At 41.1% G+C, this 18,479-nt stretch overlaps 1 protein-coding gene across 1 annotated transcript; it reads left to right on the top strand.

The window, feature by feature from the left end:
* Window positions 1-1,014: 1,014 nt before the first annotated feature.
* Window positions 1,015-16,048, top strand: TARS1 (threonyl-tRNA synthetase 1). The gene is made up of 19 exons (XM_005527989.3): window positions 1,015-1,122; window positions 1,371-1,451; window positions 2,284-2,474; window positions 3,515-3,638; window positions 4,721-4,842; window positions 5,060-5,177; window positions 6,062-6,126; window positions 6,208-6,286; window positions 6,815-6,961; window positions 7,836-7,934; window positions 8,630-8,796; window positions 9,312-9,474; window positions 9,563-9,700; window positions 10,391-10,468; window positions 12,228-12,328; window positions 12,442-12,546; window positions 13,213-13,285; window positions 14,029-14,143; window positions 14,779-16,048. The coding sequence occupies exons 1-19, from the start codon at window positions 1,102-1,104 to the stop codon at window positions 14,925-14,927; spliced, it is 2,136 nt and encodes a 711-aa protein (XP_005528046.1). The 5' UTR covers window positions 1,015-1,101; the 3' UTR covers window positions 14,928-16,048.
* The last annotated feature ends 2,431 nt before the right edge of the window (window positions 16,049-18,479 follow it).

Raw genomic sequence — 18,479 nt, 5'->3', positions numbered from 1 at the left:
CCTTGGGTCTGGCAACCTTGGGAGTACACAGCCACCACGAGATTGTGCTGCAAGCTAGTAATCTTCCTAAATGAAAATACTACTATTAGCTGAGAACAGCAGCAGGAGAGGAGGAAAAGATGGTTGCAGAGCAAAAGCCATGCCTGAATATCACATCCTTTCCTTAAAGTTGTTTGTAGCTTCCAAGCCACTGAGCTGAGGCTTCCCTTGAGACAGGCACAGGGGCTCCTGTGGCTCAAGTCTGACACAACCACTTCAAAATCTCTAATACATATATTTTTGCCCCCTCCCCTGGGAAATCAGACAGTGGTCAATCTGATTTTTTTTTATTTTACTCTCTTTTGCAAAGAGTACTCCCATTCACTGATCCATCCTTGACTGAGTATCTGTGTCAGAGGGAATGGTAGCCAAGTATTCCTGAGGTCTGGAGTGAGTCCAGAGAAAGGAAGTGGAGCTGGGAAGGGATCTGTGTGATGAGGAGAAGCTGAGGGAGCTGCGGGTGTTTGGAGAAAAGGAGGCTCAGGGGGGACCTTATTGCTCTACATAACTCCCTGACAGGAGGGCGTAGCCAGGTGCGAATCCACCTCTTCTCCCAAACAACAACTGACAGATCAAGAGGAAGGTCGTCAGCTGCGTCATGGGAGCTTTAGGCTGGACATCGGGAGGAATTTCTCCACAGAAAGGGTGATTCCACACTGGAACGGCTGCCACTGGAACAGAGCCGTGGTGGAGTCACCGTCCCTGGAGATGTCCAAGCAAAGACTGGACGTGGCACTTATCGCCGTGGTCTACTTGACAAGGTAGCGTACGCTCACAGGTCGGACTCGATTCCAACTTAATTCGCTCTGTGATTCTTCCCGCGACACCAAGCAGAGCTCCAGACGGCTCCTTACGAGAGCGGACAGAGCGTGAGCCACTCCTATCCCTCACAGCCCGTCACGGACCGCCTTCGTTGGCACCACCCCAGGGCGGGCCCGGACAGCCCCACGGCCCGCTCGGCTCCGCTGTCGGCGCTGCGGCTGCCCCGGTTGCATCAGCCGCGGGCCGAGCGGCGCCTGCGCCGGGCCGCGCCCGCCCCTTCCCGGGCGGCCCCGCGCGGCCATGGCGGGCACTGACAGCCAGGTGGGCCCGCGGAGCCGCAGCCTTGTCAGGAACCGGGGGAAGCTCGGCCTCTTCCCGAGGATTCCCCCAGCTCCGAGGGGCGTTGGGATGTAACCCCAGGGAAAAGGAGAAGGGAGGTGGGGGTGCGTAGGCTTTGCGGGACGAGGAGATCGGGTCTTTTCCGCGGTGTATGGGGCCAGGAGGAAGGGAAAGTGCCTTAGGTGTGAGGGACTGCTGGGGCATGACTGAATGGTGCTCGCCCTCCGCAGGTGGGCGCTGGAGAAGAGAAGAAAGCAGACTGCGGGAAGAAGAAGATGAAGGAAGGGGCTGGCGATGGAGGGCGGTCGGAGGTGAGCAGCCCCTCGGCCGCGGGGGGAAGAGGATGCGGAGGCCTCGTTGCTGCCCTGCGCGCTGCTGGCATTGCTACAGTTTGTCTTTTCGAAGTATTTTATCAGGCGTTACAGTTACGCCTCCGATAGTGTGCCTTGAAGTGCCATTGTTGGTTTTTTTTTTACATTAAGTTGCATGGGTGTAATAGAACAGGTCAGATTCCCGTAGCTGGGCTAGGTGGTGCTTTTCCCTGTGCCTCTTTGCAGCGGGAAGCAGGCAGCAGATCTCTGAGGGGAAGAAAGCCTGTTTAAGGTGCTCTCGTCGTTTTCGTCTTCGTGGTGGGTAAACACAGATCCCTCTGACTCCACGGACGGCCAGCTGCTAGTCAGCAGTGGTCCTGAGCCAAATGCCTGGCTGTGCCAGGATAGTCCTGACGTCATTACACGTGTTTAAACTGGAGCCAGTTCCTGTCTGGGTGGCTCAGACTAGAGTGTTCCCTCAGTTTTTTGACCTAGTAAGAAGTATCTTGTTTTACTTCGAACTTACACAGTCTTTTCTAGCTGGCTTTTGTCCGTGTATAGTTTATTAGGTGGGGTAGCTATTTGGTAATATATGTGGTTTATTGAACAGGTATGCAGTGGTAGAGATTTCATTAAGCTGTAGCCGTGTGGTATTATGGCATAATTAATAATACATAAACTGAAACAATGGTGATTATTTGTTACATATAATGTGGATATCATCACATAGCTGCTTATGAAAATTATATCTGTTGCATTAGCATTCTTGACCTGATGTGCTATCAGATTAATAGTCAGATTAATCATTTTCCTTTGTCTTTATTATATACAGCTGAATCCCTGGCCTGCATTTATCAATGAGCGTTTAGAGATGTACAATAAACTTAAGGCTGAACACGATGCACTCCTTGCAGAAAGAGCTGCAAATGACAGTAAACCCATTAAAGTTACATTACCTGATGGCAAGCAGGTTGATGCTGAATCTTGGAAGACTACTCCTTATCAAATCGCTTGTGGGATCAGGTATGTTTGTATTCTGTGATACTACACACTCATTTTCAGACAGTGAGTTCAAGGGGATGAGTAATGTAAGATTTCTTTGTCATTTATCTCAGGTCTTCTCAAAGTATCTTGTATACAATAAACTGAAGGTAACCTGTAGGGTTTTAGTTTGGGAGTGCAATTTTCTTTTGCCTTGTAAAGATGCAGCTTCTAAAATTAAATAATTATAAAACTGAGGTATTTTACACACATTCTAACAGCGTGTTTTTCCATCCAAGTACTGCTGTTGCATTAAGAACTGGTTTGCTAATAAACTACCTAATGGAATGTTAGCACTGCAAACCAATTTACAGTGACCTGAGGAAGATGACTGTTGGGTGATGTTTCAATTGATTACAGAGAAATTTAACAGTATGAGTATTCTTCACTTCTATTTGCATGGGAGATATCTGTTAAAAGGAATGTTACACATCTCCAGGATACACAGTGAACACCCTGACAGCTAAAATTGCCAAGATTGGGTGATTCCTAAAGGTGAAAAATATGGGGTTTTGGGGTGTTTTTTGTTTGTTTTTTCATTACTTTTTTTGGTTTGTTTGTCTCATTTTTTTGTTTGTTTCTTTTTTTTCCTTCCTGTCCATAATAAGGTGCCATATCATCAAAACCTTATTTGCTTCTGTGATTTGGCATCATGAAAAGGGTATTTTGCCTAGTGGGTACAAACAGTAAAGCTAGTATATCAAAAAGGGTATTTGATAACTTTTATGAAAGTGGTATTGCAATAGGGTTGTGAAGTCAGGTTTGTACTTGGAGGACACTGCTTCTGAGTCAAATGTGCGTGAAGGTTAAGCACAGTTTTCTTCCCATATGCGTAGAATATAAGTGGGATTTTTAATGAATGTTCAGGCTAAACTGGTTCTTTATTTAGAATTTATTTATGACATTATGTCCACTCTGTGCACTTCTAAAGTCTTATTCAAACTGGAGGGCAAATGGGAACTTCTGCTTGCTGATTTCAAAATATCCCTTCTTATAATTGTACTTCTGTGTTTATTCTGTAGTCAGGGATTAGCTGACAACACGGTTATTGCCAAAGTGAACAAGGTGGTTTGGGATCTGGATCGTCCTTTGGAGGAGGACTGTTCCTTGGAGCTGCTTAAATTTGAAGATGAAGAGGCTCAAGCAGTGAGTATCTTTCACCATAACGTTTTTTGTGTCAGGTTTACATTTAACTCAGGCTCTTGGAGTTATTTAAATATTTACTCTGTTCAGAAAATTAAGAGAACGAGTTTGTGTTTTCGGTACATCTGCATTTTCTCTTAGTTCCTTACCAGAGGGGTTGTGGTACTATAGATAATGTACATTCTGCTGTGTACTTGTAGGCAAGTCTGCTTGCTGTTGCTGTAGTTCTTGTTAAAAATTTTTATTTTCAGCCTTCATGTTAATGTAAAGTAGGTCTTTTGAACTGACATCTTCAGCACTGATTTTGGGAACAAAACAGAGTACATAAATGTTTTCTATGGAGAACCATAAAAGTATTTAGTAGACTGCTCTTTTTCTTTGTGTATGCAAAAGTAATTACTTTCTTATTTTGGCTACTCAATCAGATAAATGTGCACAGCCAGTAAATTTGTGAATAGTCTCTCAAGAAAAAAAAAATCAGTTGGTAGAAGAAGCTGTCAGTCAAACTTAACACAGAAGTCTTACATTCAAACTTACGGTTTTCATATTGGCTAAATGACAGCTTCCAATTTATGATTTCAATTTGTGCTAACCAAGACAGACTTAACTTCTTGAAGTTAAGAGATTTGGTTTTGTCAAAACCTCAGATGTTCTACAAGATGGAGTGTGCAGGATTTCTCATGCATAAGATTCCAAGATTAGAACCACAGCCTTATGTTGAAGCACATCTTTTGATCATTATGCAGATCTAATTGATTAAAGTTTGTAGAAATAAAGGTTTCTGAATTTAGCTTCTTGACAATAGTTACATAATGTTAGCAGTAGTTGAAAGTAAGAATTGTTTGCTACCAGAATATAAGTTTTCCATTTCCAGTTTTCTGGTGGAAATGCTGCTTTTTGGAAACATTGATGCTGAGGATGAGAGTGCTGCTGGGCAGGTCACTCCTATTCTGCACACTGCTCTAATGTGGGACGTGCTTCAAGCATCCTTGGAAGCAAGTGTTTTCAGAAAAGGTTTTAAATAAAAAAATTGGAAATGTATTGTGTGTATTCAGACTGATCCCTTCTTTTTTCACTTCTGTTAGGTCTACTGGCACTCAAGTGCTCACATAATGGGTGAAGCTATGGAACGAATCTATGGTGGCTGTTTGTGCTATGGCCCACCAATAGAAAATGGATTTTATTATGACATGTTTCTTGAGGAAGGGTAGGTTTTGTATTTTTCTTTTTTTAGGAGCTGGGAGTGGGTGGCAGTCACAGCAAAATTTCTGCTGTGTACTTGTTCCTAGAAAAAGTCATATGTACTGCTGCAGATGGCTTTGGTTTTTTGCAGGATGTCCAACCAAAGTTTGTGCATTGCACCTGGATCACAAATTGCAAATGAAAGCAAAAATTACTCACTTCTCTGTGTGTGTTTATTTTAGGGGTGTATCAAGCAATGACTTCTCTGCTTTGGAAACATTATGCAAAAAGATAATGAAGGAAAAGCAAGCCTTTGAAAGACTGGAAGTTAAGAAGGAAACACTGCTTGAAATGTTTAAGGTGGGCTGTTACAAAAGGTTGTTTCTACCCTCATGCAATCAGTCTTTTAAGTATTTATAATTTCAGGGCATGTTTTTTTAGTGGTAGAAGAAAGTGTATCAAATTAAATTTTTAAGATGATACGTTCTTAGAAACTCACTTGTGATATTTAAAAAGAAAAGGAAAGTAGTTCTTAGGTTCTTGGAAGCAGGCATTCTGATTTTCTAAAACTGTGAGAATGCTCATTCTTCCCCAGGGTAATCTAACTAAGTTCTGTGAAGCCATATTCTTTATTTACTTCCCAGAAATGTAAATCTGCAGCATATTGTGTATGCAGTTATGTTGTGTTATCTTGTCTGTGGTGATACTGGGACTGCATATGTTACTGCTGCATTCAGAAAGCTTCATAAAGCATTTTTTAGAATAAGGACTTCTATTCTACGAGAGTCCAAGCAACACTAAAATCTAACCCTTTCTCTCTAGTATCTAACTGCAAGTAATTATTTGGCATTCCCAAGATAGACGTCTATGAGTTTTCAGTATTAGGACATCAAGAGAATCATAGCATCATTCAGGTTGGAAGGTGCCTCCATAGGTTTCCAGTCCAGACCCCAGGACATGGGGTCAGACATGGAGACACTGAGGTCAGACCAGGTTTCCTGGATTTGTCCAGTTGGGCCTTCAAAACCTGTGAGGACAGAGATTGCACAGCCTGCTCTCTTCACTTGCTTCACTTGCTTCACTACTTGCACCTTGCTTCACTACTGTCTGCCCTCCTGTCAATCTCTTTCACAGGCCTGTTCTGATGCAACATGGCATCATGTTTGCAAATAATTTAAACTGTTGGCCACTTCTCTTTTTTTTATCAAGGAATTAACAAGTACATGTGCTGCTTTTCTTCTCAGTATAATAAATTCAAGTGTCGCATTCTGAATGAGAAGGTCAATACCCCAACTACTACAGTATACAGGTAATTATGTATGGATCATAATATTACTGGATTTATGGTTCTAGGATTAAATATACCAAATAAATGCTTTCCTTTTCTTAGGTGTGGTCCCCTGATAGATTTATGCAGAGGTCCTCATGTCAGACATACTGGCAAGATAAAGACCATAAAAATTCATAAGGTAAGTGCTGCCTTAGACAAATGTCTTCACTGCCACACTTCAGCTGCTTTGCTGTCTTTGGGCTTAGTCAGGAATGTACTGTGAAGTGGGTAACCTGGCCAAAAACTTGGTGTTACATACTGAAAATGTTGTATGCTAGAATGGTACTCACATGTGAAGCCAAATTAGGTGTCCAGGACCTGCACAGGAGTGTGAGTTCTGTTTAAGGTTTGCCTGAACTGTGTCAATTAGAGTTGATAGTTTTTGCTGAGCTGATGGTTACAGCTATTAGTGAATAGCTACGAGGTAGATACGAGGAAGATAGGTTTTTAAAAAAGACAAGACCTGAAACCATTTCTACTTACTGTATTTACCTTTAAGGATTTTTCCAATTTGTGCTCTGAATTTCACATTAAATTTCTCTTCATGCCTTTGTTGTTCCACAGTAATGATTTAATAATAATTGCATGCCTTTTCATGGCCACTAGAAATAGTAAAATGTGGAGGCTTCTCCTTTTCTTCAATGTTTCATTTCTTTTTTGCATGCAGAATTCTTCTACCTATTGGGAAGGCAAGGCCGATATGGAATCCCTCCAGAGGATCTATGGAATTTCATTTCCAGATACAAAAATGCTGAAGGAGTGGGAGAAATTCCAGGAGGAGGCTAAAAGCAGAGATCACAGAAAAATTGGGCGGGTGAGACAGCTTTTCTGGTAGTGTATTTCAAAAGCACTGTGTGAATATTAAATTGAAAGCATCTTTAAGACAGCCTATACTTGCTGCCACAACCAAGGTGTGACACAATTTTATTTTCAATTGGATTGTGAAGTCAACTGCTTTTCTTGCAAGCATTAAAGTCCTAAAATAAATAACTTTTTAATGCTGTAAACACAATGACCACCTTATTGTACACATTGGTCAGAACAGAATATAAAGACTTCAGTCTGCATCCCATGAATGCTCCAGTCCGGAATGCTCATTCCTATGGTTTGCTGCAGCCTGCTCATGCAGTTATTTCCTTCTGCATGACTTCAGAATCTGCAGTATACAGCTGTGTTTTTCAGTTGGCTTGTTTCTGGGTTTGTTTTTTCAGATGGAAACCCCTGTCAGATAAGTAACTGATAGTTCTGGACAGGGTTAAAGTGCGGGTCGTACATCATGACAAAATACTGAAGAATTCCCCGTATGAAGACCTTAGGTGTGTGCACAGTTTGTAACAACATTAACCAGCTGTAGTTCACACATTCAGTTTAAGTGCAGATAATTAGAGAGCTGCAGAAGCAGAACAAAACATTTACTTGTCAGTGTGCAGAGGGAGCTGTGGGGGCACAGTTGGGAGTTCAGTGTAAAGTTTTGGCACATCAGTAATGATTTCCTTCCGCTGTAACTGCTGACAGACAAAAAAATACTAGTGAAAATGCATCTGGCGTATTGGATATCGCCTTTTTCCCATATTTCTCTTTTTGAAACTCTGATTAGTGATGCCCAGTCAGTAGCAATTCATGTGTGAATGTTAAGTGAAAAAGTTAGGGTGCAAATACTATGTTTTTAAAGTAATATTTTCCTGCAGGACCAAGAACTGTTTTTCTTCCATGAGCTCAGCCCTGGTAGCTGTTTTTTCATGCCGAAGGGAGCTTATATTTATAACACATTAATTGAATTTATACGGGTAAGTGATATCTTTTGGAAATCTTGTAGGAGAAATTGGGTAATTAAAAAAAACACTTAACAGCATGCTACATTTAACAGTATTAACAGCCCTTCATTATAAGGTATTTTCTAGTTGTGTGAGCCATGGAACTAAAGAAGTGTTTCTTTGTTTCTTTGAGTTGGTCTTATCACAATCTCTGTAAAATTATGTTTTTTCAGTACTTTATACCTGTAGTTAAAGTTGTGATAAAGGTGCTTTGTCATAGGAATTCTTCAGTATCTAATAGCAGGGCTAAGCTCACACTACTGCTGTTCCATTGATGCATATTGATTTGTTTTAATAAACATACATAATTTGATGTTGTAGACCTATTCGTTTTGAAAATACATACAGGAAAATAACTCTGATCTTCCTGTGGTAATATTTGAAGTCTGTGTCATTACTGTATATTTGGGCTGCAGTGTAATATATCAAGGATCCTTGAGTAATTAGAGACTGCTGCATTGCTTGCAGGGAGGAGACTTGTTCTTGCAAGAAACTGTTTGGGGGAAGGGTGGTGGAAGGGATGCATGCTGGCACACCCAATTTGAAGTTTTGTCTTCCTTTCTCCCTTTCATATGGCATAATTTTTATATTTCTATGGTAGTAGATCAGAGCCTGTGCTTACCTTTGCTTTCTTTATTACTTATTTTATGTACTGTGCCCATTTCTAGAGTGAGTATCGAAAACGTGGATTCCAGGAAGTTGTCACTCCAAATGTTTTCAACAGCAAACTGTGGATGACTTCAGGGCACTGGCAGCATTACAGTGAGAATATGTTTTCCTTTGAAGTGGAGAAAGAAATCTTTGCTCTGAAGCCTATGAACTGCCCAGGACACTGGTAAATAGATAGCAAATTCAGTTTACCAGAGATTGTGCTGACTGAAAAAAAAAAAAACAAAAACCAAACAAATCCCCTCTGCTTCCTTTGCCTGTGTAAATATAAAGAAGACTATCTCCAGCCTTATTCATTTTGTCAGTAATGATGTAATTACATGTCTTGCTGTCTACATGCTTTCTTCACTTGAGACACTGAGAAATGTCATGTCATTTTAATATCATTAGAGTCACCCCATCATTACAGGGGCATTGCCAGTTTTGTGGCAGTTCAAGCATTCAGCTTCTAATGCTCAGTTTTGGGAGCTGTTTTATCTCCTCTATATGAGGAGGGGAAGGCCCACCAGCTGTAAAGTGAGATTGTTTTCCTGACAAATGTAGATAAGACTGAAGACTCTGTCAGTCAGATTACACTGATTGCCTTAGGGGCACGTGCTTCATCACTGGCTGCTTCTCCCTGGCTATTCTTTGCAAATTTTAAGTTCTCAATGAGCTTTAAGTAACAAACTTTTCTTTCAGCCTTATGTTTGACCATCGCCCGAGGTCGTGGCGTGAGCTGCCTTTGCGGTTGGCAGATTTTGGTGTCCTGCATCGCAACGAACTGTCAGGAGCTCTCACAGGACTCACCCGAGTACGCCGGTTCCAGCAGGATGATGCTCACATCTTCTGTGCTATGGAGCAGGTGGGGGCTGCTGATAAATGAAACTGGGTATTATAATCAAGTAAACTGAAATTTCAGTATTTGAGACATGATTTCTATTGTCATCAAGATTGAAGAGGAGATAAAAAGCTGTCTGGAGTTCTTGCGTACTGTGTATGATGTCTTTGGATTTTCATTTAAACTGAATCTCTCCACTCGTCCTGAAAAGTACCTGGGAGATATTGAAGTGTGGAATCAAGCTGAAAAGGTAAAATAGTAGTCTTGTTCTTTTCAATGATGTAAGGCTGTCTCTTCTGTAAGAACTTACTGCCTTCTGGGAGGTATAGTGAAGTTGGGCTGGGCGTGAGCAACATGACTTGGATAACTGCCTTCAGTTCACTCTAGCTGCTATAAATAGTTTGCTCTCAGTATAGAGGCAGTCTCCATGTAAGCATCAAATGAAATCTTTCTCCTTGTCTCCTTTTGATAATTAAAAAGGAGGAAGAGAATAAAATCTGGCAGCCCCTGTAATAGACTTAAAGCCATCTTCCAAAAGTGAGGGTGAAAGGGATGGAGTTGGTCACTGCAGGTGTAGTGCTGGGGAGAAGATAGGGCAGGAATAGACATTTGGTGTACCAGGGCAGATTTCATCTCAGCATTAACTACAAACTTTGAATTTTGTATAAAAAGTTCTTGTATCTCAGCTGGTGCTTGTTTGGCCTCTTCCAAAATGAGTGCATTAATTTTGTGTGTTTAAATTTGGACACAATTTATTTTTTGTTTTTTGCCGGTCCTCTTCCAGAAGGTCTTTGGTGGTTCCTCTTCCCTTTTTCAGAAAATAAATGTGTTTCAGCAGTAATTGAGAAGTAGTGGGAATTTGGAATCACCTATTTGTAGTAGCTGGCTGTCCTGAAATTATTATGTGTAAAGAAATACTGTGTGTGTCCTTTATCTCCAGCAACTTGAAAACAGCCTCAATGCCTTTGGTGAGAAGTGGGAGTTAAACCCTGGTGATGGAGCTTTCTATGGACCTAAGGTTAGTGTGGTGCTAACCCCTAGCTGGATTTGGCTTTCAATTCTGTTTGCAAGGCAAAAGGCTGGGAAGAGGAAGAAAGGAATTTTTTTGTTGTTGTCCCATTTTAATATGCTGTCTGACGGAAATTCTAGGTTTTTCCAGATGTGTAAACTCTAACATACTTGAGAGAGAAATAATCTTCTGTGATCCTGGTTTTCACATAGTTTTAACTGCTTTAACACTCTTTTAGTTAATTTAACATGAATAAAATATTTGTCTACTGCTTAAACAGCTGGCTGGTTTAGTGGGTGAAATGAACACAAGGTGGCACTGTAAGACCTGTTTTAGCAGAGCAACTTCTGCATTGGAAATAATCCTTTCACCAGTATGTGAATATTAAGTCGGGAGAAAACCAAAAGTAAACTTGTTAAACAAATTTTTATTCCTTTACACGCTTCCAAGTTGCATTGAGTTACTGGTGGGTTTTGGAAATTCAAAAATCTCCATGCATTGATCATGAAAACTTGTTGGGTTTCCTAAGAACAGTCTCCTCAGTTTGGACAGATTAAGTAGGGCTTTTTAGAAATGTCATTGTTGTCTTTGCATGCAAGGACACAGAGCATTATGAAATGGCTTTTAAATCTTTCCCTAATACACCTACGTTACATTTATATTTGTGTTCTCATCTAGTAAATGTTCATCTCATTTGTGTTACCATCTAGTAAGCTGGTTCTGATTTCTCTATTTGTATGCCACTTGAATCAGTTTTGGTTTGTGTCTTGTAGGTAAAATGTGTTATAGCAGGTGGTATTTAGTAATTTCCGTATTTGATTGAAGGAAGACAAATATACAGGAACCTTTATTAACATTAATCTTACACTTGCTCTTCATACAGTCTGGATTTGAAATTAAGTTGCAAATAATTTATTTTGATTAGAAGCTCTTTGGTGACAAGCTGAATTCCAATTAAGTGAATTCTGGATGCAGGATTAAAAGACATCTAGATCTTGAGTTGTTAAAACACTGATCTGTTTGTTTATTAAATAAATTATAGTAAGGCATACTGCCTCAATATATAGCCTGATATATACTGGCAAAGTGATAAGTAAGTGAGCAACTTAAGGTCAGGAGCAAAAAATAAGGTCAGGACACTATAAGTCTGTTCCTTTTTATAAGCCTTCTCTGTCTAAGTTGTCACAAGTGTACTCGGGATTTAAGTGTTAGATCAAAAAGAACAGGCTTGACTTGTAGGTCAGAGCAAGTGTTACTGATCCATAGGAGTTCCTGCTGTCAAGTGGGCTGTTTAACAGATTCTTGTCCCGTGTTCATGCCCTGACTTTCTAACACAAGTTACAAAGTCTTCAAATATTACATAATAAAGAAATGTAAATTTGCCACTTTGAGGCTGAAGAAATTGCATTTGTGGGGAGACATGTTCAGTCCTGCATTTACCTTCTGCTGTATTCACTCAGTGAAAAGGCTTATGAAAGTTCCAGACTGAAACTCACAAAATGTAGTCTGAGACATTAAATGTAGTTCTCCCCTGATATATTATCTCTCTAGTTACTCACCCTGTTTTAGCTCTAGCATCTTTTGCATCGGAACCTGCAAATCACTTAAACCCTAATGAAGACTGAAGTAAAACTACAGTGTCTAAAATTGCATAGAATTCCTCTGCATTGAGTGAAACTTTCCATCTCAAGACAATGAATTTGTTTTCAGAGACAATGAATTTTCTTGTCTCTTAACTGTAAAAGTTTTATGTCTTTTTGTTCCTCAGATTGACATTCAGATTAAGGATGCCATTGGCCGCTACCACCAATGTGCTACAATTCAGCTTGACTTCCAGTTGCCAGTCAGATTTAACCTCACCTTTGTCAGGTAAGCATAAGGGCTGGTAGTTTCAGTTTCTGTGTAATCTAACTGCAGTGGCACTTAGAGGCATAAGAAAAAGAAACAAGAAAAAAAACTTTACAGAAGTTTTTTCTTTACAGCCACGATGGCAATGACAAGACAAGACCAGTTATCATTCACCGGGCTATCTTGGGATCTGTGGAGAGAATGATTGCCATTCTAACTGAGAACTATGGAGGCAAATGGTAATGTTGAAAAGTTATTATTCCAGTCCAAGCAAACTCTTCATGTAGGAGAGAAATTAGCCCCAAGTATTGGAGAGTCATTGTGGTTTGTTTGTTCCCTGTGTTTGCTAGGGTGACATGCCTGGGAACAGCACAGGGCAGTTTTTTCTTTACTGCCTTCCTTAGAGATGAAATTATTCAAGATATGGTAGATTCTACATGATACTGCCAGTTCAGGTACAGCATACAGCTAGTCTGTCCACAGCATATGCATCCCAACTGCTTTTGCAGCAAGACTGTGTTGTAGAGTCATTTATGTAGATGATCTACTTTACCTGTGTTAATAACCCAGTGGGAGTGACCCCTCTGATTATGACAAGACTCAAAAGTAAAGGTTTTCATGTACTTAGTTAGGAATGAGCTCAATCAATTAGGCTGTGTTACTGTCATAAAACACAGCAGCAGTCTTCCAGTCAGCAAGTGCTCATGCCCACACTGCAATCCTTTTAGACACTAAGTTCTTTTGGGGAAATATTGTAATGAATATAGGGCTCTCATCACCTCTGAACCCAATCTGTGCAGCTGGCTTTAAGAGTCTCTTGTGTAGATTTTATTCCTCTCTGTAAATAGTATTTTTTGTACTGAAAAAACACTGAAAGGTGTATAAACTTGTTTTGTTTATTGAAGGCCACTCTGGCTGTCCCCACAGCAAGTAATGGTGGTACCAGTAGGACCAGCGTGTGATGAGTATGCCCAAAAGGTGATGTATATGGTTTCAGGGCTTTGTTTTCAGTATATTGTACTGATCTGAAATACTTAGTTACTAATGATTAATAGTATTTATTTCAGAGACATATTCCAAGTCTTTGCATATTATATTGAGTAATTTTTTATATCACAGTGATACAAAATTAGCTGCCAAAGTTGTAGTTCTCTTAAAGATGACCTGAGTTATATTTTGGATACGTGAATAACAAATGTTGATCTTCGTGAGACTTTTATTTTTTGAAAACTTAGTTTTTCTCTTGCTTAAAGCTGTCCTACCCTTCATATTCTAATCCCCCATGGCCATGTGCCATGTGCCTCTTGCAGAGCATTAACAAAGATGAAAATGAGTCTTTGCGTATTTAGCATCCAGTAAACCTTTGCCTGTAGTTCTTTAAAGCACATTATATATAAATAAAATAGTCTGCAAAATTTAAAAATAAAATTATCTCTTACAATCAGTAAGCTCCACCATCCTGTTGCCTTTTACAATATCAAATCACTACTCAGCCCAACATTAGATGTTCACATCACTGCTTACTTGTTTATTGTGTAAATAGTTGCATGATAACCAATGTATTTTAGTTTCATGAACTGGGCTCATCTCCAATACCGAACCCATGACAATGCCTTTGTTTTAGGGTTCAGGTAATCTGAAATGGTTTAAATCTACAAGTCATGAGTAGTTCATGGTCATGAATATCCAGTACTGACAGTTTAAATATTTTTTTTCCTTAGGTCAGGCAGCAGTTTCATGATGCTGGATTTATGGCAGATGTTGATGTAGATCCTGGGTGCACACTGAACAAGAAGATAAGAAACGCTCAGCTTGCACAGTATAACTTTATTCTGGGTAATGTATTAGTTTCCTTGTACTGGGCAGACCCTTTTGTTACAGGATTTGATCATTCTGTGAGCAAGGCAGAGAGTTGTAATCACTGGTTTAGGTCAATTTGTTCCTAAGAGCCTCCGCTGCAGAGAACCCCTCCTGCTGACATCATAGGCATTCCTGGCTTGTATAACTGTCCCTGAAGGGAGATCACTGTGATCCAAGGCATTATTGATACTTTTTGCTGTGTTCTCGTCAGCGGTATGGGGATAGATATGAAGTCTCTTGTCCTTTATCAGTCAGATTTTAAGTGATTTTCCATCCTCCCAATAATTTATGCTCTTGCTTCTGCTTTATCAAAAGAAATATGTTTTCATTGCATTCAGCTGTGGTACACTTCTGAACTTGGCATGCGTGCATAAGAGAAGCCTATTTCAGAGTAAGAAATAGAGCAGGAAAAATTAGAAACTCATCCTGAAGTACATGATTTGAAGCGGCATGTTAGTCCTGTTGTGTGAATTGGGGATCCAGCATTGGCCTAAAAACCATCTGGGATCCATTAAGAGTAGAAGGCCCTTTGATAGAGCAACTCTGCTCTCCAAGTAACTGACAGAATTGTGAAAAAAAAGTTAATTCCTTTGCCTCTTGATTGTTTCTAGTTGTTGGCGAAAAGGAGAAGGCAGGGGGAACAGTGAATATCCGCACCCGAGACAACAAAGTGCACGGGGAAAGAACCATTGCAGACACGGTGGAGAGGCTGCTGCAGCTGAAATGCTCTCGTTCCAGACAAGCTGAAGAAGAATTTTAACACCATCTGCTCTACCTGGCATACAGAGAATTTGTAGTTTTCCTAATTTAGTTAACCAGAGTTTTTGTTCTGAGCCAGATTTGAAGTATATTTCACATTTGGACCTCTTGCTTATTTTAATGGGGATCTTTCTCTAGTCAAAAATGCCTCTTTTTATATAAAAAAAAATCAAGTTTTTCAAAAAACTCTGAAGTAAAGTTTCCTGGCTTTTAACCAATGAGATGTGAAGCAAGATGAAATTACTTTCTGTGACTGCAAGGGAATATTGAAACATTAATTAAGGGTATCTATGACATTCTAACTGCCCTGTTAAGAGTAACATACATTTTGATAACAAATACTTTTCATGCCAGCTTAACAATAGACCTCATGCTTAGGAACCAGTGTAGTAGCCGTGTGCTGCAGCAGCAGCTTCTGGAGTGTCTCTATGAGCGAAGACAATTATACCTTACCATCCTGTCTCATGGTCTATTACCACTTGTTATTGACTCTCAGAGCTCCCAGTCACATGAACAGGGAGATGAGCAGAGGCCTCCTGCTTCCATTGTGGTTGTTACCTCTGGCAGTGCCTCAGCTCCCAGAGTGTGAGGCATTCCTGACTCCACAGTGGGGCCTTCTGCCACAGAGCACAGGGCTGCTAACCAAAGCCTACCATGCCCCTTTCCAAAGGCAGTCTCTGAAATGTGCTGGCTTTGCAGGTGAGGTCCTCAGAGCTGTAGAAAGGGGATAACACTGTCTGGAAAAAGCAGGGCACAGTAGGGCCAAAGAAGCAGCGGAGGAAACCAGTAGTATTAGGAACAAAGGGTGTTTCTGTTCCTGTCTGAGCTGTCATTACAGTGGGGGCATCTGTCACACAGAAACAAGAATGTACTGAACAAAACAGGTAGTGATTATTTCTTTAAGACAAATGCTACTTTTCACTTTAATAGGTACAGTCCTATCCATGGCACACTTCCTTCCCAAGCCTCTAGTCTAAGGCATTACATAATTAGCAGCCCTTCCTATCTTAATGCTGAGGGATCTCATCTATTAATTCTGGGTTTGGTTTGGGATTTTTCTCTGCATCTGGCTAACAAGGGGCAAATGTCTGTCACTGACAAAAAATAAAATCTCTATCTGAAGCTTTTTGCATCTTTATAATTTTATTAACTAACTTGAACAGCTTCAAAAGGTGGTTGATAACAGTTCATTTAAAAAGAAAAAAAAAAAGCTATTCCTACAGCCAAAGCAAAGATCAGACAAGTCTGAGTACAGGTTTGAACTCCCACCTTTTGAGAACTTACGTGTCTTTCCTTTTCCATTATTGTCTGGGCAGAAGCATTTCATCGTGCCTTTTCTCACCTATTTTACTCAGGGGTGATGGTCACATTTTTATCAGCATTTGATCCCTTAGTGAATTCAGACTCTGCAGACTGTAACCCCAGCAATTTTCAGCAAAATCTATTTCATCCTCCTTTGATTCGTGGAGATTAAAGGTTCCATCTAACTGCTGGGGGGAAGAGGGGGAAATTGATTTTCACTGTCTTGCTGCCTTCAGAGTTACTTCTGTGATGGTTATTATTTTCTGTATTTTGCACCTGCTTTACTTTGCTGAAAAGTGACTGTTGCCCATGCAGTCACTGCACTGGAAGGAGATGTTGGGTACCCCTGGGGCAAAAGGACTTACACAACCGGTGAAGCAAACCCAGTGTAGATACCAGTGGCCCAGGGTAAAGGAGACACTAGCTCTGTTCCTGTAGGAGTTGTGCTTTGTACTGCCTTTCCACTGATGTATTTTGTTGATTTTCAGAGAGCTCTCCTTTCCTTTTTCTGGGGATCCCTGCACACACCAGTATTAAACTGCCCAGAAACTTCCCAGGATGTGTAATGAGAAGCTGGTGCTGTGCAGCAGCAGCTGCTGCTGTTTATGGCACAGCAGGTGTCAGTTTTGGAGAGGCTGTCCCTCTACAGCCACCTCATTTTCTGAGGTTCTGCTCTTGAATACCAGTAGAACAATGGGTGTGTACTATGTGCATATATCTCTAGAAACCACCCAAGGTGCAGTTCAGCACAGCACAGAGCCCCTGCAGGGTGGTGGCAGGACTGAGGTGCCTGCCTCCAGATCAGGTCAGCGCAGTTCAGCTGTGGATATATGCACAAGTCGAGCTGCCTCTGAGGCTGTACTTCCCCCAGCCCTTTCCCTGCTCGAGTAGCAGCCTTCAGCAGTGCTCCTGCTGGCTACATCTGGCTTACAGACAACACCACAGGAGTTAAGGGCCATAAATCTTCCTCAGCAGCTGAGGGCTAGTTGAGCACATGCCAACCCGAGATATGTCTGGTATGCAAATATTATTGTGAATCGATTGTCTTATTCTATAAATAGTTGACAGCTGAGGGCCTGTTGGGCTCTGCTTTATGGCAATGGGCTTCATGCCAGCATGTCCCCTTGAGTAAGGATTCTGCTCAAGGGTAATCCTTGAGGTTGGGAGAATCCTTACCACAACAGAGTCTCAGCAAATGATTAACAGCATGCTAAACTTTGAAATATTGGCTAAGTGCTTCAAAGGATGGACTGTGCACATGTAATCCTTTAAGCAGAACCTGTTCACTGAGTCTAGGACTAAACCTGGATCCATCTGCACTTAGACTCCCCTCAGAAAGGAACTTTGAATTCATGGGGATCCTCCCTGAAACTCATGACTCAATGGCAAGTAGGGTCTCTTCAACAATTTTGCCTGATCCCCTTCTCTATGCAGTGAAAATCAAGTAAACCTTGCCACTGAATCTTGTTGAAAAATCTACACATCGAACCTCATTAAATCACTATTTTACACTGATAAACATAATGCTATTTCTTGGTTGCAAGTGAAGTGCAGTACTTCTCTGTAGCACTGGACAGGCGCAAACATCACATTCTCTCCCTTGGTTGAACCAGAAATCCTCTGAACAGTGGCTTTGGTCACTGCTTATCATCCTTAGTAGGATAAGCTCCCATCAAAGTACTGTGTGTGTCTCCTAAGGTAGGATAATGCAGCTTTGGTGTCACAGATTGATGGTGGGACCACTTATCAAGCAGGAGAGAAGCTTTTATGTAGTTCACTCCAGAGTTTGGGAAGGCTGAAGGCCACCTCTCCAGTTTGGCAGCACTTGCTCTAATTACCAGCATTAGGTAAGAGAAATTCAAGTCCTTTGCAATTTGCTTTTCAGTCTGCATTTCCCTAGGCAAGTTTTCATGGGCATTTCCTGTGGGGTATCTGGGAAGGTACATCTCCAACTTGGCTTTACTTCACAGCAAATTTAGTTTCACAGGACCACTGAGTATGCTGAGTTGAAAGGGACCCACATGAATCATAAAGTCCAGCTCCAGGCCCTGTATAGGACCATCTCCAAAAGTGCCACCTGAGAGCATTGCCAAACGCTTCTTGAGCTCTGTCAGGCTTGCTGCTGTGGCCACTTCTCTGTGGAGCCTGTTGCAGTGCCCAGCGACCCTTTGGATGAAGAACCTTTTCCTGATATCCAGCCTAAACCTCCCCTGACATAACTTCAGGCCATTCCCATTGGTCCTGTTAAAGT

This window comes from Pseudopodoces humilis, chromosome 4, assembly GCF_049639895.1.
Source record: "Pseudopodoces humilis isolate 2021_Gansu_Grassland_sample_001 chromosome 4, ASM4963989v1, whole genome shotgun sequence".
Lineage (NCBI taxonomy): Eukaryota > Metazoa > Chordata > Aves > Passeriformes > Paridae > Pseudopodoces > Pseudopodoces humilis.
This window is presented reverse-complemented; position numbering and strand designations above follow the sequence as displayed.